We start from the raw sequence: 22,193 nt of genomic DNA on the forward strand, positions 1-22,193 counted from the left end.
AGGAATCAGGTGGATTTTCCTCAGCAAGAGAATAATTTCTTAGACTGAAACTGACAGCAGAAGGCCGACTGCATCTTAGGGAATGGTGTCACTGCTGGAGGCTTTCAGTCTTAAACAAGCCAACTTTTCATGAGGCATAAAAAACAGGAGACTAAATAGAAGGCCCACTGTTCTCCCTGGCTGGGACACTGGCTTCTACGTAAGCCACAGGAACTTTACCTTTTGATTGTTTGGGGGAAGGAATTCCAGCAAAAACACTGAAGACCTTGATGTGGTTCTCTAGGCAGGGTTTGGAAAGAACTGTGTCTTCCCAGGAGCTGTGTCCACCCTCCAACCCCACACGGAGTTAGGAACATGGTCTTCTTTCTTCATTCACGTGATGATACTTTGTGCTTCTGGGAAATGGATGGAGGACTCGGAAAGCCTACTGACTCTTTTTTTTAATGACACATGGGTTCCCTGCCCACTCCCAGGCCCTGTGAGGAAACACAAAGGCCCATCTGGGTGTCATCCTTAGTCACTAAAGCCGCATACTCCCTGGAGCATATGAGGCACATCAAACGCCTCCCTTCTGGAAAGCCCGCCTGCACATGTCCACACGAAACAGGACTCTCACTTTGCAGAGCTCCAGGGGCTGCAAGTCTGGAAGCTGGGGAGGAGGCCATGCTCCTGGCTGATGGGCTGCCAGGCCCTGTAGTGGGGACCTGCTTGTTCTGCTGCTGACCCCGTAGGAGGAGTCCCTGGGGAGAGCATCCCTATGGGACCCCCACAATGGCCCCGCTGGAAACTCCAGCACCAGCCCTTTGGGTGAGTGTCCTGGGTCCAAGGGTGGGAGTGCTGGGCAGGCCTGTGTAGGCCTGTGCACCCTAAGCCCCAGCCCCTGAGGCAGGAGGAGGGACAGGAACAAGTTAGGCTAGAACTCAGCCCACTGTTCTCCAGTTGGGGCTCTTCTCACCCAAGCTCCTCCTTTCCCTCCACCTAAGTTTAGAAGCTGCTGCTCCTGCCTTGGGAACCTGTCATGGGATTGAGGCCAGGCCTGGTGCCCTTTGATCATTGCAAAGGTTCCCAGTGCCTGCTGGTGCCAGAACCATGGAAAGTCAGGAAACAAAGAATGCAGATGTCAGGTGGGAGGAAGGCCCAGGTACCCTGTGGCCCTTCAGCCTCCCAGGGTGCTTATAAAAGAAATATTTAATGCATCTGAAATAAACTTTACCTGGAAAGCATTTACTGCTAGTTTCAGAATGAAAAATGTATTTTTAGGTCAAAACTGTTATTCGATATGTTTGCAGGCACAACCCTTAGCTAAATCACAAAACACGGATTATTTTATAAATCTTTCCACCATTTCTGGAAAGAAGTACTCCTTGGCTTTGTTATCCTCTCCTCCCTCGTTAGTTAAAGGTTTAACTTTGAATTTAGGCTTAACTTCTCTCTGCTTCCTATATTGCTTTTAAGGTTTATTGACCAGAACATGTGACTTGCACAGGAGCCAGAATCATCCCAAAGGTTAGTAGAGACTGGAGAAATATGAGGACCAGATATTCATACCAGTTTAGTTGCAAAGAGACACTGCCTTATTCATCTTGTGTTCCCATTTCTGTTTGTCTTAAGATATTTTTAAATTTCCCTTTTAATTTCTTCTCTGATCCATTTTAATTTCTTCTCTGATCCATTGGTTGTTCAGGAACATGTTGTTAAATGTCTACCTATTTGTAGATTTCCTGAAATTACTCCTGTGATTAATTTCTAGTTTCATACCCTCATGGTGGGGATCTTCTCTTTGCCTCCTTTGTGGTGTCTTCAGATCCTGTTTGCCCATTTGTAATGGTTCAGCTGGCTTCACCACAAAGGAAAACTACCTTTTCCATCTTCCCTTGCTACCTCTTGTGCTAAGCTGCTGCCATACTGTTGTCCTAATGACCATACCCTCCAGGATGCAGAGGTGGTTTTATCTTTTAGGAACCATCAGGGCCATGGATGTGGCATGCCATCCACCTCTGTGAGTAAGCGTACCACACCTGTCAGCATGCACAGCGTGTCTGTGTAGAGGCGCACGTCCTCTTCGTCCTCCAGCTGAGAGGATTCTGTATCCAGTTTACTCCCTGCAGCATCCTGATGATGACAAAAAGACCTGGAAGTGTTTCCGAGACAGTTCATAAGTCTCTGAGAGCAGGTCCTGGTTAAACGAACCATGGAGCTGCCGTGCTGAGAACAGCACTGCCCACGGGAAAGCGGACAGGTCTGTGCGCTTGTGAAGGGAACAGGTCGCCAACGCTAAAGGGGAGCACGGGCTCCAGGGAGGATTCCTGAGTATTCCCATTCGTGTATTCTCTCTGAATTCGTGTATTCTCTGAATTGAGAGAATACACGAATTTGCATACACAGGGTGTCTGCAAAGTTGGGAACCAGGACACACCTACTTTTAAACTGTCAGTTACATTTTCAAATGCTATATTCAATGTGTTTTCAGGCGAATACCTAAGTAATGAGTATAATTATTAAATTGAAAAAAAGGAACAAAATGCAGAGTGTCCAAAAATCTAGAAACAGTGGAAAAAATAGTCTATTTATAGCACGTTTTCATGTGAGCAATTGGACACTTGCTTTAAATTTAGGTATCTGGAAATTGACAAAAAACAAAACAAAACAAAACAAAAACATTAAGTTAATTGTTTGAAAAGTTTCACCACATTGGCCAGGCTGGTCTCAAACTCCTGACCTCAGGAGATCCACCCGCTTTGGCCTCACAAACTGCTGGAATTACAGGCCTGAGCCACCGTGCCCGGCTGAGTATTTTTAAAAAGGGAAAAGAAACTGTAGGCTATTTGAGTGTTAACTGCTAAGAAGAATAAAATAAAACAGGAAGTGGGGCTGGGTGGTACTGAGGTGGGCTGGAGTGTTGAGATGAGATGGGGTCGGCAAGGAGAAAGATCTGAAGGAGGGAGCCAGCCTTCAGGATTGGTGTGAGCACTCACGGGAGAGCTCTGTGTTTTCACCTACTGGGGATGGAGGACTGTGGTCACCAAGAAACCCAGACCACATCCAGCTCGGCCCTGACAGCTTGCTCTGATGTCACAGCACCTCTCTGTGCCCAGTTTTCTCCAGCAGGCCCTTCCAGCACCGGTGCTGTTTGCCCTGGTCATGATAGCTTTTATCTTTAATTAATTCATTGACAGCATGTGTTGATATACATATACATTGTGGAATGGCCCAATCAAGCCACTTAACATGCATCACCTCACATATTTAACGTTTTTATGTGATGAAAACACTTAAAATGTACTCTAATGGTGATTTTCGTGTATACAATGCAGTAGTTCCGCCTACTTATCTGTGGTTTTGCTTTCTGTGATTTCACTTACCTTTGGCCATTCACAGTGCAAATATACTAAACGGAAAACCCCAGAAAAAAGCAATTTATATGTTTTAAATTGTGTGCCATTTTGATTAGTGTGATGTAATCTCACACCTTCTCGTCTTTTCCTGCCTTATCCCATGGGGGACGTGAATCTTCCCTTTGTCCAGCATCTCGGTGCTGTACGCACTCCCTGCCTGTTAGTCACTTAGGAGCCAGCCTGGTCATCAGATTGACTGTCACAGTATCTGTGTTCAAGTCACCTTTATTTTACTGAATAATGGCTCCACAGAGCAAGAGTAGAGGTGCTGGCAACTTGGATATGCCAAAGAGAAGCCGGAAAGTGCTTGCTTGCTTGCTTGCTTCCTTTTTTTTTTTTTTTTTTTTTTTTTTTTTGAGATGAAGTCATGCTCCGTCACCCAAGCTGGAGTGCAGTCGCGCCATCTTGGCTCACTGCAACCTCCGCCTCCCAGGTTCGAGTGATTCTCCTGCCTCAGCCTCCCAAGTAGCTGGGATTACAGGTGCTCACCACCATGCGTGGCTCATTGTATTTTTAGCAGAGACAGGGTGTTGCCATGTTGGCCAGGCTGGTCAACTCCTGAGCTCAGGTGATCTGCCCATCTCAGCCTCCCAAAGTGTGGGATTACAGGCATGAACCACCACGCCCAGCTGGAAAGTACTTTCTTTAAGTGAAAAGGTGAAAGCTCTCAATTTCATAAGGAAAGAAAAAAATCATTTGCTGAATTTGCTAAGAACTTCAAGAAATACAGTAAGATATTTTGCGAGAGACCACATTCATGTAACTTTATTAGAGTTTGTTATTAATCTCTTGCTCCAACTAATTTATAAATTAAACTGTATTGGTTTTTTTTTTTTTTTTTTTTTTTTTTTGAGACGGAGTCTCGCTCTGTCGCCCAGGCTGGAGTGCAGTGGCGCGATCTCGGCTCACTGCAAGCTCCGCCTCCCGGATTCACGCCATTCTCCTGCCTCAGCCTCCTGAGTAGCTGGGACTACAGGCGCCCACAACCACGCCCGGCTAATTTTTTGTATTTTTAGTAGAGACGGGGTTTCACCGTGGTCTCGATCTCCTGACCTTGTGATCCGCCCGCCTCGGCCTCCCAAAGTGCTGGGATTACAGGCGTGAGCCACCGCACCCGGCCTAAACTGTATTGTTAATTGTTGTTAATCTCTTACTTTGCCTAATTTGTAAATTAAACTTTATTACAGGTATGTCTGTATAGGAAAAAAATAATAATAATATAGGTAGAGCATCCCAAATCTGAAAACACACAACCTGAAATGCTTCAAAATCTAAAACTTTTTGAGCAGCAACATGATACTCCAAGGAAATATTCATCGGAGGGTTTTGGATTTGGGATTTTCAGATTTGGGATGTTCAACCGGTAAGCATAATGCAAACATTCCAAGATCCAAAAAAATTTGAAACACTGCTGGTCCCAAGCATTTTGGAGAAGGGATACCCAACTGGTATATATAGGGTTCTGTACTATTTGTGGCTTCGTGCATCCACTTGGTATCTTGGAATGTACCCTTTGTGAATGACAGGAAGACCACTGTATATTGTTATTAACTGTAGTCACTATGATGTGCAATAGATCTGTTGAACTTATTCCTCCTATGTAGCTGAAACTTTGTACATTTCCACCAACATCTTCCCAAACCCTGAACCTCTGGCCTCTGGTAAGACCATCCTCCTCTCACCATCCTACTCTCTGCTTCTATGAGTTCAACTTGTTTAGATTCCACATGTAGGTGAGAACACGTGGTGTTTGTCTTTCTGTGGGTGTGTTGTTTCTCTTAGCATAATGTCCTCCACATTCATCTACGTTGTCACAAATGGCAGGATTTCCTTCTCTTTTAGGCTGAATAGTATTCTATCGTGCACTCTATTATACCACATTTTCCTTATTCATTCATTCATCAATGGGCACGTAGGTTGATTCCGTATTTGGCTATTGTGAATAATGCTACAGTGAACCTGGGAGTGCAGATCTCTGTTTGACATACTGATTTCATATCCTTTGGATGTATGCTCAGATGTGAGATTGCTGAATCATATATTCTACTTTTAATTATTTGAGGAATCTCCATACTGTTTTTCCATAATGGTTATACTAACCTATGTTCCCACCAATAGCGTATAGGGTTTTCTTTGCTCCACATCTTCACCAACACTCATTATCTTTCCTGTTATTAGTAATAGCCATTCTAACAGGTGTGAGCTGGTATCTCATCATGCATTTGCATTGCCCTGATTGTCAGTAATATTGAACATGTTTTCATATACATTTTAGTTATTTGTATGTCTTATTTGGAAAAATCTTTATTCAAGTTCTTTACCCATTTTTCAATCAGGTTTTTTATTTGTTTTCTTGTTATTGGTTTTTTGGGTTCCTTGTATGTTTTGAATATTAATCACTTACCAGATTTACACTTTGCAAATACTCTCCCCCATTTTGTAGGTTGTCTCTTCACTCCGTTGATTGTTTCCTTTGCTGTGCAGAAACTTTTTGGTTTGATGTAATTCCCATTGCCAATTTTTGCTTGTGTTGCCTGTATTTTTAGGGCATATTCCCCAAATCATTGCCCAAACCAACATCATGGAGGTTTTCCCTTATATTTTATCTAGTAATTTCATATTTTCAGGTCTTATGTTTAAATCGTTAATTTATTTTGAGTTGACTTTTTTATGTGGTGTGAGATGAGGATCTAATTTCATTCTTCTGCATATGGAGATCCAGTTTTCCCAATACCATTTATTGAAGGGACTGTCCTTTCTCCATTAACTTGAGTTAATATTATGATGTTAACTGTGGGCTTTTCATATGTGGTCTTTGTTGTGTTAAGGAACATTATCATGAAAGGATTTCAATTTTGTCAAATTCTTTTCTTGCTTCTACTTTCTGTCTAAACCATATGACATTATCATACAGCTTTTGTCCATTCTGTTGATGTGGTATATCACATTATTGATTTGTGTATGTTGAATCATCCTTGCATCTGTCCTTGCAAGGATAGGTCCCTCTTGGTCATGGTGATTTAGTTTGGATATTTGGCCCTGCCCAAATCTCATTTGGAATTGTAATCCCCAATGCTGGAGGTGGAGCCTGGAGGGGGAGGTATTTGGATCATGAGGGTGCATCCTTTACAGCTTGGTGCTGCCTTTGTGATAGTGAGTTCTTGTGAGATCTGGTAATTTAAAAGTGTGTGGCACCTCCCCCTGCCACTCTATCTCACTTGCTCCTACTTTCACCATGTGACATGCCTGCTCCCCTTCACCTTCCACCATGATTGTGATTGTAAGCTTCCTGATGCCTCCTTAGAAGCTAAGCAGATGCCAGCACCAAGCTTTCTGTAAAGCCTGCAGGACCATGAGCCAATTAAACCTCTTTATAAATTACACAATCTTAGACATTTCTTTATAGCAATGCAAGAATGGACTAATACACATGGTGAATGATTTTTTTAATGTCTTGTCAAATTCAATTTGCTAGTATACATATTTTGTTGAGGAATTTGGCATCTATGTTATCCGGGATATTGACCTACACTTTTATTTTCCTGTAGTGCGCTTGTCTGGCTTTGGTATCAGGGTAATACTGGCCTCATAAAGTGAGTTTGGAAGCATTCCCTCCTCTTCAGTTTTTTGGAAGAGTTTGAAATTGGTTGGTATTAGTTCTTTAATTGGTTGGTAAAATTCAGCCATGAAGCCATCTGGTCCTGGGATTTTTTTTTTTTTTTTTTTTTTTTTTTTTTTTTTTTGATGAAGACTTTCTATTACTGACTTAGTCTCCTTACATTTATTGGTCTATTCCTTTTTTTTGGTGTATAATTGTTCACAATAGTCTCTTATGATACTTCAGTGTTTCTGTGGTATCAGTGGTAATGTCTGCTCTTTCATTACTGATTTTATTTTGAGTCTTCTCTTTCTTTTTTTCTTAGTCTAGCTAAAGGTTTGTCAATTTTATCTCTTTTCAAAAAACCAAGTCTGTTTTTATGACCTTTTCTATTGTTTTTCTAGGCTCCATTTCATGTACTTCTGTTATGATTGTTGTCATTTTTTTCCTTCTAACTTTGGGCTTAGTTTGTTCTTCATATTCTAGTTTCTTGATGTACAACCTTAGGTTGTTTATGTGAGACCTTTTTTTAATGTACGCATTTATTACTATAAGCTCCTCTTAGAACTATTTTGCTGTATCTCATAAGTTTTGATTTGATGTGTTTCTGGGTTTTTTTTTTTATTTTTTTGTCTCAAGATAGTTTTTAATCTCCCTTTTAATTTCTTCTTTGATCCATTGGCTGTTCAGAAGCCAATGTTGTTTGATTTCTATATATTTGTGAATTTTCTGAAATTACTTTCTGATCTAGCTTGAATCCATGTCCTCACCAAATCTCATGTTGAATTGTAATCCTCAGTGTTGGAAATGGGGCCTGGTGAAATGTGATTGGCTCCTGGGAGTGGATTTCTTATGAATGGTTTAGCACCATCTTCTTGGTACTGTTCTCATGATAATGAGTGAGTTCTCACGAGATCTGGTTGTTCAAAAATGTGTGGTACCTCCCTCTTCTCTCTCTTGCTTCTGCTCTGGCCATGTGATATGCCTGCCACCCCTTTTCCTTCTGCCATGATTATAAGTTTCCTGGGGCCTCCCCAGAAGCTGAGAAGATGCTAGCATTATACTTCCTGTACAGCCTGTGGAACTGTGAGCCAATTAAAACCCTTTTCTTTCTAAATTACCCAGTCTCAGATATTTCTTTATAGCAGTGCAAGAATGGACTAATACAGAACATTGGTACATAGGAGTGGAGCATCGCTATAAAGATATATGAAAATGAGGAAGCAACTTTGGAACTGGGAAACAGGCAGAGATTGGAAAACTTTGGAGGCTCAGAAGACAAGAAGATGAGCAAAAGTTTGGAACTTCCTAGAGACTAGTTGAATGGTTGTGACCAAAATGCTGATAATGAGGTGGATGGTGAAGGCCAGGTTGAAGAAGTCTCAGATGGAAATGAGGAACTTATTGGGAAATGGAGCAAAGGTCACTTTTATTATGCCTTAGCAAAGAGCTTGGCTGCATTGTGCCCCTAACCTAGGGATCTGTGGAACTCTGAACTTGAGACTGATGATTTAGGGTATCTGATGGAATAAATTTCTAAGCAGCAAAGCATTTAAGATATGGCCTGGCTGCTTCTAGTAACCTGTGCTCATAAGTGTAAGCAAAGAAGTGACCTAAAGTTGGAACTTATATTTAAAGGGGAAGCAGAGCATAAAAGTTCAGAAAATGTGCAGCCTGGCCATGTGGTAAAAGAGAAAAGCCTATTTTCACAGGAGGAATTCAAGCAGGCTGCAGAAATTTGCATAAGTAAAAAGAAACCTAGTGCTATTAGCCAAGACAATGGGAAAAAGGCCCCAAAGGCATTTCAAAGACCTTTGCAGCAGCCTCTCTTTTCACACAGGCCCAGAAGTTTAAGAATACAGCATGGGCTGGGCGCAGTGGCTCAAGCCTGTAATCCCAGCACTTTGGGAGGCTGAGACGTGTGGATCACGAGGTCAGGAGATTGAGACCATCCTGGCTAACCCGGTGAAACCCCGTCTCTACTAAAAAATACAAAAAACTAGCCGGGCGCTGTGACGGGCACCTGTAGTCCCAGCTACTCGGGAGGCTGAGGCAGGAGAATGGCATGAACCCAGGAGACGGAGCTTGCAGTGAGCTGAGATCGGGCCACTGCACTCCAGCCTGGGCAACAGAGCGAGACTCTGTCTCAAAAAAAAAAAAAAAAAAAAAAAAAAAAAGAATACAGCATGGTTTCATGGGTCAGACCCAGGGCCCCACTAACCTGCTGTTCCCTGTATCTCAGCAGCTCTTGTTTCAGCCATAGCTCAAAGGGGCGCAGGTACGGCTGAAGCGGCTGCTTCAGAGGGTTCAGGCCATAAGCCTGGGGGGCGTTCACATGATATTAAGGCTGCAGGTGCACAGAATGCAAGAGTTAATCCTTGGGAGCCTCCACCTAGATTTCAGAGAATATATGGGAAATCCTGAGTGCTCAAGCAGAAGCCACTGCAGGGGCAGAACCTCTACTAGAATGGTGCAAAGGGGAAATGTGGGGTTTGAGCCCCCACACTAGTTCCCACTGGAGCACTGCCTAGTGGAGCTGTGGGAAGAGGGCCACCACCCTCCAGACCCCAGAGTGGCAGATCCTGGCAGCTTGCACCCTCAGCATGGAAAAGCCACAGAAACCTAATGCCAGTTTGTGAGAGCAGCCTCAGGGACTGAACCTTGCAAAGCCACTGGGGTGGGACTAGTTGCCCAAGGCCTTGAGAGTCCACCCGTCACACCAGTGTACCCTGGATGTGAGACATGGAGTAAAAGGAGATTGTTTTGGAGCTTTAAGATTTAATCACTGCCCTGCTGGGTTTTGGACTCGTGTGGGGCCTGTAGCCTCTTTCTTTTGGCTGATTTTTCCCTTTTAAGATGGGAATATTTTACCCAATGCTTGTACCTCCATTGTGTCTTGGAAGTAAATAACTTATTTTTGATTTTTACAGGCTTGTAGGTGGAAGAGATTTGCCTTATCTCAGATGAGACTTGGGATTTTGGACTTTTGAGTTAATGCTGGAATGATTTTGGACTTTGGGGGACTATTGAGAAGGCATAATTGTATTTTGCAATGTGAGAAGGACAAGATGTTTGGGGGACCAGGGGCAAAATGATATGATTTGGATTTATGTCCCCAACAAATCTCATGTCAAATTTTAATCCCTGTTGTTAGAGGTGGGGCATGGTGGGAGGTGTTTGGATCATAAGAGTGGATGCCTCATGAATGGTTTAGCACCATCCCCTTGATGTAGTGCTCATGATAGTGAATTTTCATGAGATTCGGTTGTTTAAAAGTGTGTGGCACCTCCTTCCCACCCTCATTCTCTATTGCTCCTGCTCTGGCCATGCTCCCACTTTGCCTTCCACCATGATTTAAGTTTCCTGAGGCCTCCCCAGAAGCTAAGCAGATACTAGCACCATGCTTCCTGTACAACCTGCAGAACCATGAGCCAATTAAATCTCTTTTCTTTATAAATTACTCAGTCTCAGGTATTTCTTTATAGCAATGGGCTAACGGCCTAATGTACTCCTATTATTGATTTCTAGTTTCATGCCATGGTAGTAGGAAAAGATACTTGATGCTATTTCAATCTTCTTAAGTTTGTTAAGCTTTGTTTTGTGACCTAATATATGGTCTGTCCTGGAAGGCATTCCATGTGTGCTTGAGAATAATGGATATTTTGTTGCTGCTGAATGGAATGCTCTGTATATGTCTATTAGATGCATTTGGTGTAAAGAGCAATTCAAGTCTCCTATGCTGAGTGTTGATGTCCCATCAGTATTTATATGTTGAAACCTCATCACTCATCTGATAGTATTGGAGGTAGGGCCTTGTGGAAAGTAAGACATGAAGACTTATGAATGGGATTAGAGCCCCTATGAATGGTATTAACACCCTTATAAAAGAGATTGAAGGGGGCATGTTTGCCCCTTTCCACCATGTCAGGACACAGCAACAAGGTGCAATCTATGAAAAATGGGCCCTCATCAGACATTGTATCTGCTAGCACCCTGACCTTGGGTTTCCCAGCCTCTAGAAGTTTAAGAAATAGGCCAGGCATGGTGGCTCACATCTGTAATCCCAGCACTTTGGGAGGCTGAGGTGGGTAGATCACCTGAGGTCAGGAGTTCAAGACCAGCCTGGCCAACATGGCAAAACCCCATCTCTACTAAAAAGACAAAAATTAGCCAGATGTGGTGGTGCATGCCTGTAGTCCCAGCTACTTGGGAGGGTGAGGCAGGAGAATCGCTTGAACCTGAGAGGCAGAGGTTGCAGTGAGCCAAGATCATGCCACCACACTCCAGCCTAGGCAACAGAGTGAGACTCCATCTCAAAAACAACAAGAAGTTTAAGAAATAAATTTGTATTATTTACAAATTACCTAGCCTAAGGTATTTTTTTTAAAACAGCCTGAACAGACTAAGACAAAATTTAATTTTTAAATAATTTTCTGCCTGGCTGATCTATTGTTGAAAATGGGATATTGACATCCACTACTATTATTGTATTACAGTTTATCTCTGCCTTCAGATCTCTTAATTTTTGCATTTAGGTGCTCTGATGTTTGGTGCATATATGTATATATATATATATACACACACACACACAATTATGTCTTCTTGATGAATTCACTCCTTTATTATCATATAATTACCATCTTTGCCTTTTTTCAAAGTTTGACTTAAAGTCTGTTTAAACTGATGTAAATATAGCTATCCCTGCTCTCTTTTGGTTTCCATTTGCATGAAATATTTTTTCCATCCTTTCATTTTCAATCTATACATTTTTTAAAGGTGAAGTGAGTCTCCTATAGGCAACATATAGTTGGGTCTTGTTTTTGTGTTTGTTTTTAAATCCATCAAGCTAATCTATATCTTTTGAGAATTTAATTCATTTACATTTGAGGTAATTATTGATAGATAAGGCTTTACTGCTTCCATTTTGTTCATTGTTTCCTGGTTGTTTTGTAGATCCTTTTTTCCTTTCTTCCTGTCTTACTGTCTTTGTTTCTAATTATATGGTTTTCTATAGTGGTATACTTTGATTCTTTACTTGTGATCTTTTATGTATAATCTACCATTTTGCTGACTATACTTCTTAGTTTAAGGTGCTAAGAATACAGTAATTCATAAAATAGAGCCAAGTCTCTACTCAAACTTAAGGTGAGAGAGTGCTTTCTGAATTCCTTTCTGCAGACTTAGGATTTAAATCTGAAGTGAGCACAGCCCTGTGGGTTCTGTGGGTGATGATAGACAACTATTCTGGGATCTGAGTGGGATCAGTAGTGATGCAGTGAAAGATGTGTGGGGGCTGTTGGGACATGGGAGCCTCAGGGGTGTTCGGGGCCAGGTGGACTCCTCGCATTCCAGCCTCAGGTCCCTCAATCCTCCCAAATTGCTGACAACTGTGAAATAAGGATGCTGATGCCAGGATCTGACATCATAGCATCCTGGGCAAAAAGCTCAGTTCCTCACACTCAAGTGAAGGAGAGTGGGTCAGCTGTGGTGGTCAGGTGTATGTGGTATAGAGTGTGTGTGTGTCTGTGTGTGATGTGTGTGTTGGGGGGGAATGTGTGTGGGAGTGATGTGGTGTGTGTGTGTGTACATGTACAGTGTGTGTGTGTCTATATGGTATGGTGTGCATATGTGTGTGGTGAGTACATGGTGTGTGTGTGAGATGTGCAGTATGTTGCATGATGTGTGTGAATGTGTGCTGTGTATGGTGTGGTGTGTGTGTGTGTGATACATCATGTGGTGTGTGTGTATGCATGTGTGGTGTGTGTGTCAGTGTGTTGAGTATGTGAGGTGTTGTATGCTATGTATGGTGTGTGTGTTTATAGTGTCTGTGGCATGTTGTGTGATGTGTATGTGTTTAAGGTGTCTAAGGCTGTGTGGATGCGGATGCTTTATAGATGCTCCACAGAGGGCTGTCTTTGCTCACCAGCTCTCTTAGACCCCTGTAATCTTTCTTTTATTGTACTGCAAATTACATTGCCCACCAAGAACGTCACAATGGGCAGCCATGGGCAGTGATTCCCAGCCCTTTTGAAATTTTTACGCTACTCAGTATCCCTCTCTCTCTTTGCTTATTTGTCACTTTAAAATAAAATCAGATTCAGTGAGCTTTGTGTCTTTAGGGGAATTCTCAGTGAAGTCTGGAAACCCTTCCCCTCAGGTTTTCCCACTGCTGCTTGGAGTTTCTGGTATGAAGTGCTGGTGCTCTCCACCAAGCAGCAGGTGCATCTGCAAATTACTGTGGGATGTTAACAGCTATATACTTTCTTATTCATTACAGCCCCAGTCCCCAAAAGGCAAAAATGTGACCACTGGACTCCCTGCCCATCTGACACCTATGCCTACAGGTTACTCAGTGGAGGTGGCATAAACAAGTACGCCAAAATCTGCTTTGAGGATGACCTGTAAGTACCAGTGTTTAGAAGGAAAACAAAGCTATCCTACTGATTCTTCCACCTTCCCTGAGGCTGACCAAGCAGCAGTTCTGCCCATAGGAGAGAACCATATGTCGTTGGTCTCAGGCAAAAGGCTAAGAGCATCCAAGTGGAAATGAGAAAGCTCTGCTGTATTCACCAGGGAAGGAGCTGATTGTCTCTAATGGCTGTATGTGTCCGGTGTTGAATGGTTTTACTGTTTCATTTGACTGCAGTTATACTTAGGATTTAAATCTGAAGTGAGCACAGCCCTGAGGGTTCTGTGGGTGATGATAGACAACTACTCTGGGATCTGAGTAGGGATCAGTAGTGATGCAGTGAAAGGCATGTGGGGGACGTAGGGACATGGGAGCCTCAGGGGTGTTCAGGGCCAGGTGGGCTCTGAACAAAGTTAGACTACTTTAAAAAGCAAAGTTAGACTACTTTACTTTGAATATGTGGCAAAGTCCTTCAAAGTCATGGGAATATGAAAATTCAGCTGATAGTTTCTTAGTTTTATTTTATGATCCTCACCCTCCTGGATTAAAGCAGGTGTTGTTTCTGTTTGCAGTCCATATTTCACACTTCTTCAATATTTTGGGAAAATCCATATAGGATTGATACTATTTCTTCGTTAAATATTTGGTGTGATTTCCCAACAAAGTCATCCTGCCTGGAAGGGTTTATTTTGAGGTTTTTAACTGCAAATTTAATTGATGTAATAAGTACAGCACTACTTAAGTTATCTGTTTCTTCTTGAGTGGCCCTTTTTTTTTTTTTTTTTTTGTGCTTCCTTGATTTATAGCACAGCCGAGTCTGTCTTTGTTCAGACTGAAATCAGCCATTTCTCTAAAAGGACAGTTCCTTAATGGGACATGGTATTTAGAAACTGAGACCTAGACACCCATGGCCACTTTTAGTGGACAGAACCAAGCAATGCATTTGTTTCTAAATCATAAATTTACATTAGCATTTACAATTCAAATTCAACAGTGCAGGAGTCTTACCCCCTTAAGTTCTTTGATTTTACATTTTAACTCTTCCTTTACACTGAGAATCTTGGTTCCTAGTACTATTAACCTTTGCCTTCAAATTACAATACCAGGACTACTAACAATACAACTACTGAGCGAAGTTAAAAAATGTTGTTTGCAGTTCCTTACAGGTTTAAAAATATTTTATTAAGGGTATAAAAAGTCAGATGTCTATATTAATCAAGGCTCTCCAGAGAGACAGAGCCAATGGCAGTGGGAGGTAGGAAGAGAAAGGAAAGAGTGGATTTATTTATTAGGGAAATTGGCTTATGCAATTATGGAGGCCAAGAGGTCCCATGACAGGCCATCTGCAAGTTGGAGACCCTGGGATGCTGGTAACATGGCTGAGTCCAAGTACCAAAGCCTCAGAACCGGAGAGGCAGATGGTGTCATTCTCAGTTTGAAAATCAATAGGAGATGGGGGTTCTGCTGGTGTCAGTCTTGGAGTCTAAAGGCTGGAGAGCCTGGAGTTCTCATGTTCAAAGTAGGAGAAGTAGAAGGGTATCCCAGCTCCAGCAGACAGAGAGAGAGAGACAAAAGGGGATTGAAGTTGTCTTTTTTTTTTTTTTGAAACAGAGTCTCACTCTGTCACCAGGCTGGAGTACAGTGGCACCATCTCGGCTCACTGCAACCTCTGCCTCCCAGGTTCAAGCAGTTCTCCTGCTTCAGCCTCCCGAGTAGCTGGGACTACAGGCGTGCACCACCATGCCCAGCTAATTTTTGTATTTTTAGTAGAGACAGAGTTTCACCATGTTGGCCAGAATGGTCTTGATCTCTTGACCTTGTGATCCGCCTGCCTCAACCTCCCAAAGTGCTGGGATTACAGGTGTGAGCCACCATGCCCAGCCAAAGTTGTCCTTTTATAAGGAACCCACCCACTCCTGTGATAACAGCATTAATCCATTCAGGAGGGCAGAGTCGTCATGGCCTAATCACTTCCTAAATGTCCCACCTCTTAATATTGTTGCAATAGCAATGAAATTTCCACATGACTTTGAGACATGTGACAAACATTCAACTCATAGCAATGGCCACAGTCATATGAAATAATTACTTTCCCTGTAGTTATTTTACATTGGATTAATTTCCATTTGCTTTCAATGCTAGGTTTTTCTCTTTTTCTTTGGGTTTCATTTAATTTTTGTATATATATTTATGTTGTTCAGAAATCAGCATTATGTTTGAACATTACAGTTCCAAAAAAGGAGGCTCAGAGAAATCTTCCCTGTATTCTCCACCTTTTCTCCCCACCTCCTGTTCCCATCTCCATTAATTTTTAAATTCGTTTTTGATTTATTCTTCCAGTATTTTTTAATGGCAAAAAATAAGCTATATATATATATAATTAATACATATCTATGTATGTTTTGTATACATGTATATATGTGCATGTATACCTGTGAATATATGTATATGTATGTATGAATATGTGCACATATATGTGTATATACACATGTATATACATATACACTCATATGTACACACACATATATATCCTTTCTTACATAAAAGGTGGTAAACTCTATACACAGTTTTGACTTTGGCTTTCTTCACTTAACAGTTAATAGAGATTATTCCATATCAGTACATAAGGCTTTCCTCATTTCCTTTATTGATATGTGGTATTCCATAGCATGGATGTGTCATAGTTTATTCAACTAGTTCTGCACTGATAGGCATTTCTGATGTTTGATATATTTTGGTATTACCAATAATGCTGCAATGAATAACATGATGAATATATCATTTTGTAATAAATTATGATAATGTGAACACTTGTGTAACCACCATCCTGGCTAAGAAGTAGACTATCACTTATCTCTCCATAAGCCCTCTGTGTACCCCTTCCCACATGCAACTTCCTCTTTCCTTCCTGCCCAATGGTAACCTGGATGTTTTTTATGTCGATTAATTTCCTCACTTTGCTTGGTAGTTTTACTGCCTAAGCATGCATTACAAAATACTGTTACTTAATTAAACATTTGTTTAATGTTGTCTGTTTTGGACTTTGTATAAATGGAATCGTAAACCAAATACTCTTTTGTGTCTGAGATTTATCCTTCTTGTTGGATGTAGCTATTGTTCTTAGATGTTCATTGCTGTCTCGTATTGCATTGCGTAAATATGTTACAGTTATCCACTCTATGGTTGAATGACATTTGAGTCTTCCCCAGTTTGGGGTTATTATGCCCAGTACTGTTTATGTCTCTTGGTGCACATGTACCTACATTTCTGTTGAGTGTTTTTTTGCAGAAGGATTCTCACAACTAGCCTCAAATTCGGTGATACTCTAGAAAAACTCCTAAGACCCAATAACATGTTACACTTATAGGTAAGGTTTATTACAGCAAAAGACACAGAGCAAACGCTGCTGCATGTTCTGCTGATGGTGAATTCTTCCAGTTTATGCTTCTCTGAAGTATCTTTATTTCACCTTCATTCCTGAAAAATAGCATGGTCTGCTGATGGTGAATCCTTCCAGTTTATGTTTCTTTGAAATATCTTTATTTCATCTTTGTTCCTGAAAAACACTTTTGCAGGCTGTGTTGGCCATTATTTTATTTCAGCACATTCAAGGTACTATTCCACTGTCTTCTAGGTTCTATATTTTCCTTTTGAGAAGTCAGCTGACAGTCTTATTGTTGCTACTGTGAAAGTAACTGCCTGTTCCCCTCATCCCTGTAACCTTTGAGATTCCTTGTTTTTGGTTTTCAACATTTGTACCCCAGTGTGTCTTTTGTTGTTTTATCTTCTTTGGAGTTTTTTTGAGTTTCTTAAATATGTAGGTATTGAAGTCCTTCATCAAATTTAACAAATTATCTGCTCTTGTATCTTCTGCCCATTCACTTTCTCCTCTTCTTCTGAGATTCTTAATGAAACATATGTTAGACCTTATCACTACTATATTCTCTATAGCCTACAATCTATTTTGTATTTTCCATTTGTTTATCTCTCTTCTCTTTATCATGGTCAGAGATGTTTTCCAGTCACTGATTCTCTCTTCCACTGTGCCTAATCTGCTGTCAAACCCATTCATTCACTACTGATTTTAGGTTACTATATTATCTTAGTTTTAGAAATTTATTCTGGTTCTTTTTTAAATCAGCATGTCAGTTTTGGTACTTTTCAGTTCTGAAATTTTTAATTTTATCAACCATGTTTTTGAATACATTATAGTTAAAGTCTGAGTTGGATAACTCTAGCATTTCGTCTCTAATTTAAGCATTTAGACCTTATTTGGTCTCTAATGTATACAACCATTCAGAGTGCCTGTGAGTCTGTCACTGTTATCTACTGTTTTCTGCTGGTTCCATTGGCTCTTGTGTGCGTTGGCTTCTTTCCTCACGTGTCAGGTTTCATATGATCTTGCACCTGTTTTTTTAGAAAAATTGAGGCATGGGATGATATCTTCTTCTGAGGAATTGTCTTTCCTTCTCCCAGGGACCTGGAACCGTTAGCAGAACAGGATGACCTGAATAAGTGTTAAAGATTTTCTGGGCCACCTAGTTGACTAAAAACTAGGCTGAAGTTTATACAAGCTCTGATTTATTTCTGGTTTGCTCTCACTTTCAGGATTCAACCCTTTGTGACCTCAGCCCAAATAAGATGTGGGAGATTTAACATGGCCCTGACCTTGGCTTCCAACTTCTGTTCCCTTGGCTCACATGGTTGTCAGAAGAGCTGTTCACATCCTTACACACCTTTTCTGGAATCAGAAAATTCTCCTTGGTTAAAAGTAGTTTTAAATGCTGGACTTACCAACATGAAATTTAGTCTTCTTCCAGATTTTGGCCTGGGAAATTCTGTACTACCTTATTTGGTCTCTAATGTATACAACCAGATCTTTAACAACAACAGCAACAATAAAACTTGCCTCATGTTTTCTGTTTTTCTCTATTAGAGAGTTGGTTTAGATTAGCCAATTTTCTATTATCAGAAAGTTCTTTCTGCTTCAAGTTATTATGGAATATTCTCTAAAATTGTCAAAAAGCACTAAGCCTAGAAAACTCATAGGGGAGTTTAGGTAAAGGTGTCAAAACAGAATATTAAAGTTTTGTGTTCACTATTCCAAAGCATGGAGAAAGGAGGAAGGCTTCCAAATTCTTTTCATAAAGCTAACGTCATTGATTCTGACACTTGACAATGGGAACATGCACATGTACAACATGCACACACACAATTTCTGTGATCTTCAGCAATAATTACCATCTCCAGGAAAGTCATTTAGTCTTCCTGATTTTAGGGCACAATCCTCTTGAATTTGGCATTTCATATTCTCCAATTTAAAGGTTAAAAATTAAGTGACATGGCTGGGCACAGTGGCTCATGTCTATAATCCCAGTGCTTTGGGAGGCTGAAGCGGGCGGATCACTTGAGCCCAAGAGTTCAAGACCCGCCCTTAGCTGCATGGCAAAACTCCATCTCTACAAAAAAATTTTTTTAAAGTAGCCAGTTATAGTGGTGCACGCTTGTAGTTCCAGCTACTTGGGAGACTGAGACGGAAGGATTGTTTGAGCCTGAGAGGCAGAGGTTGCAGTGAGCCAAGATCGCACAACTGCACTCCAATCTGGATGACAGAGTGAGACCCTGCCTCAATCAATAAATAGATAATAAGTTAACAAAAAAGTACATCTGTGAAGAGTCTGAGCTAAATAAATGTTGGGTTTTCTTCACCCTAGCCATTTGTCTAAATTGTAAGATTGAATGCAGTGTCCAGGTGCCCTGAGATTCCAGGTCCCCTGAGGGACTGAGTCTGTAGACATTGGGAGTAGATGTGTGTGGGTAAGCATGGGGGTGGTGTTCTCAGGAGCTGCACCAAGGCCAGTGCAGACCTTCAAGGAAAAGGTGGGGGACAGCAGATGAGACTGACATTTGGTCAGGCAAAGACTTCGTGGAGCGGGGAGAGTTGCATGCCTCTTGGTACTTGACTAATGCTTAGCTCCATTTCAGGCTTATGGGAGAAAAGCTGGGAAATGTTGCCAGAGGAATAAACATTGCCATTGTCAACTGTAAGTTATTAAATATTTTCTTTAAACTTCTCTAAAAGCTCTCTGGTCAGATTTGCAAAGGTACCTTGGGTTTTCAAGACTTTTGCACATGATTTAGGCTAGGTTTATATTTTAATGCATTTTGAAATTATATATTCAATTATTTTCACATGTCTCACTTCACAGATTATTTGTGGTTCTAACAACAAATAAACAACTGAAAACCAACTATAGATTTTATTTAAAAAAAAGGAAAAAACAGAGGGATAGGCCAAAGGTAGGGTTAAAACCAGAAGGGCCGCCAAAGGGGTGCAGACTGTGGTCCTGGACTGAGCCTCTCATTTGCTCCCAGAGTCCCAGTGTCTGCTTAGGGGCTGAGACCACAGACCATCTCATACTTCTGTGTGATAAAAGCCACTGCAGCCTCATGGGAAACAAAACCTGGCCTTTCTCTTAGGTCTGGAAAAAAGTTCTCTCACAGTTGCCATTGAGGGGCCCGGAGGAGAAGGAAAGGGTTTCCCACAACGTCCCTATGAGTGAGTGGACATATAGCCCCGAGACGCGAGGGCTGTGGAAGTGGAGATAAAATGCTCCTAGTCTGACAGCCCTGAAGGAGACTGTAAAGTAGGAAATGAACAGGCTGAGTGGGCTCTGGTGTTCCTGTGGGTTGAGGCAGGTCGGCCTGGCTGAGGGGGCTCTGGTGTTTCTGTGGGATGAGGCAGGTCGGCCTGGCTGAGGGGGCTCTGGTGTTTCTGTGGGCTAAACTGCTTGGGCCTGGCTGAGCTGCTTGGGCCTGGCGGAGCAGACTCTGGTGTTTCTGTGGGATGAGGCGGTTGGGCCTGGCTGAGGGGACTCTGGGGATTCTGTGGGCAGAGGCGGATGGGCCTGGCTGAGGGGACTCTGGTATTTCTGTGGCCTAAGGCAGATGGGCCTGGCTGAGGGGGCTCTGGTGATTCTGTGGGCTGAGGCGATTGGACCTGGCTGAGGGGGCTGTGGTGTTTCTGTGGGCTGAGCCGATTGCATCCGGCTGAGGGGACTCTGGTGTTTCTGTGGGCTCAGCTGGTTGGACCTGGCTGAGGGCACTCTGGTGTTTCTGTGGGCTGAGGCGGTTGGGCCTGGCTGAGGAGGCTCTGGTGTTTCTGTGGGCTGAGGTGGTTAGACCTGGCTGAGGGGACTCTGGTGTTTCTGTGGGATGAGGCAGGTAGACCTGGCTGAGGGGGCTCTGGTGTTTCTGTGGGCTAAACTGATCGGGCCTGGCTGAGGGGACTCTGGTGTTTCTGTGGGCTTAGGCTGTTGGGCCTGGCTGAGGGGGCTCTGTTGTTTCTGTGGGATGATGCGGTGTCTGTTTGAGAGGGGTGTCTGGTGTTTCTCTGAGAAGAGGTGGGTGGGCCTGTGTGAGGTGTCTCTGGTGTTTCTGTGGGACGAGGTGGGTGGGGGAGTTATTAGTGTTCCATCAATTGTCACGTGAAGCAAACTGGTAGAAAGTTCTAGCACATCTTCCAGCACTTTCCTGTGATCTTGTTTTGGGGACTCTCCTCAAAGGGCCAGCCGTGTCTCTGCAGGCCGGATCATTACATCAGTGGGGTTTCCTTGAGATTGACAGGGAAGAAATATTTCCTTCCCCAGGCCCTGGTGTCACAAGTGTGCCCTAGTTCTGTGAACTTTCCTTTAAAATACTATTTCTTTCATTTTCAGATGTAACTGGGAATGTGACAGCAACACAACATTTTGATATGTATGAAGGCGGTAAGAAAATTTTTTCTGTTAAAATTCAAATGGATTTTAAACATAAAATTAAGATTACAAAGCACAAAGAAAAATGTCAACCATTTTTATTTTGTCTACTAGAAAAATGCCAGCAGTTCTCCTGAGTAATCTAGTGTGGTCTTATGTAGATCCTCTTAAACTCTAATTGAATTCATAGAACATTTGAAGGCATCATCTACAAATGTCTTTTCTTCTGTTAGTTTTCTTCAGTCTTTCTCTTTTTAGCTCTCATGATATAATAAGAAAGAGAAAAAGCCTTTAAAAAAAAAAAAAAAAGCCGGTCGGGCACTGTGGCTCACGCCTGTAATTCCAGCACTTTGGGAGGCCGAGGCAGGCAGATCACGAGGTTAGGAGATTGAGACCATCCTGGCCAACAGGGTGAAACCCCGTCTCTACTAAAAATACAAAAAATTAGCCAGGCATGGTGGCGTGCACCTGTAGTCCCAGCTACTCGGGAGGCTGAGGCAGGAGAATGATGTGAACCCGGGAGGCGGAGCTTGCAGTGAGCCGAGATCGCACCACTGCACTCCAGCCTGGGTGACAGAGTGAGGCTCCATCTCAAAAAAAAAAACCAAATACAAATACAGTCACCAGCATCCAGCCCTAAATACCATCATCCTTTGAAAGCTGTCACAATTACTCCTGGTGACTCACAGTGCTCTGCTGGGCGCAGCACAAGGATTCCCGGAACCCACGGGTGCCCAGTCTCTCTCGATGGTCTCTCCTTTCTGGGCACTGACTCTTGACTACAGTTGCTGGCCAGGATATACTATCCCCTCTTATTTTTATATATCACTGAGACTGTCAAAAACAAGCTTTTATAAAGATAGTGAAGACAAAGAATAGAAAACGCCTGCACCCACCCAATGAGAAGGACACAGTTGTACCCTGCAGTTAACCTAAGCAAAACAGTAAATAATGAGCCACAGTGGTGAGTAACAGGGTTTGTGGTTTATCTTTATTTTACTTTTTTTTTTTTTTTTTTTTTTGAGTCGGAGTCT

The 22,193-nt window shown here is 42.2% G+C and overlaps 1 protein-coding gene across 5 annotated transcripts in view; it reads left to right on the top strand.

Moving 5' to 3' along the window:
• The window catches only part of LOC105472605 (FAM3 metabolism regulating signaling molecule B), a 65,711-nt gene that overhangs the window by 29,408 nt on the left and 14,110 nt on the right, over positions 1-22,193 (top strand). For 3 of the 5 annotated variants that reach the window (XM_011725994.2, XM_011725998.2, XM_011725999.3), the window contains 3 exons: positions 13,271-13,394; positions 19,388-19,446; positions 21,121-21,171. In XM_011725994.2, coding sequence (XP_011724296.1) covers positions 13,271-13,394; positions 19,388-19,446; positions 21,121-21,171 — 234 coding nt within the window. Of the gene's footprint in view, positions 1-1,455; positions 1,507-13,270; positions 13,395-19,387; positions 19,447-21,120; positions 21,172-22,193 lie in introns of all 5 variants that reach the window. The other 2 variants (XM_071095742.1, XM_071095743.1) reach the window with 1 other exon arrangement.

Source organism: Macaca nemestrina, chromosome 4 (genome assembly GCF_043159975.1).
Source record: "Macaca nemestrina isolate mMacNem1 chromosome 4, mMacNem.hap1, whole genome shotgun sequence".
Lineage (NCBI taxonomy): Eukaryota > Metazoa > Chordata > Mammalia > Primates > Cercopithecidae > Macaca > Macaca nemestrina.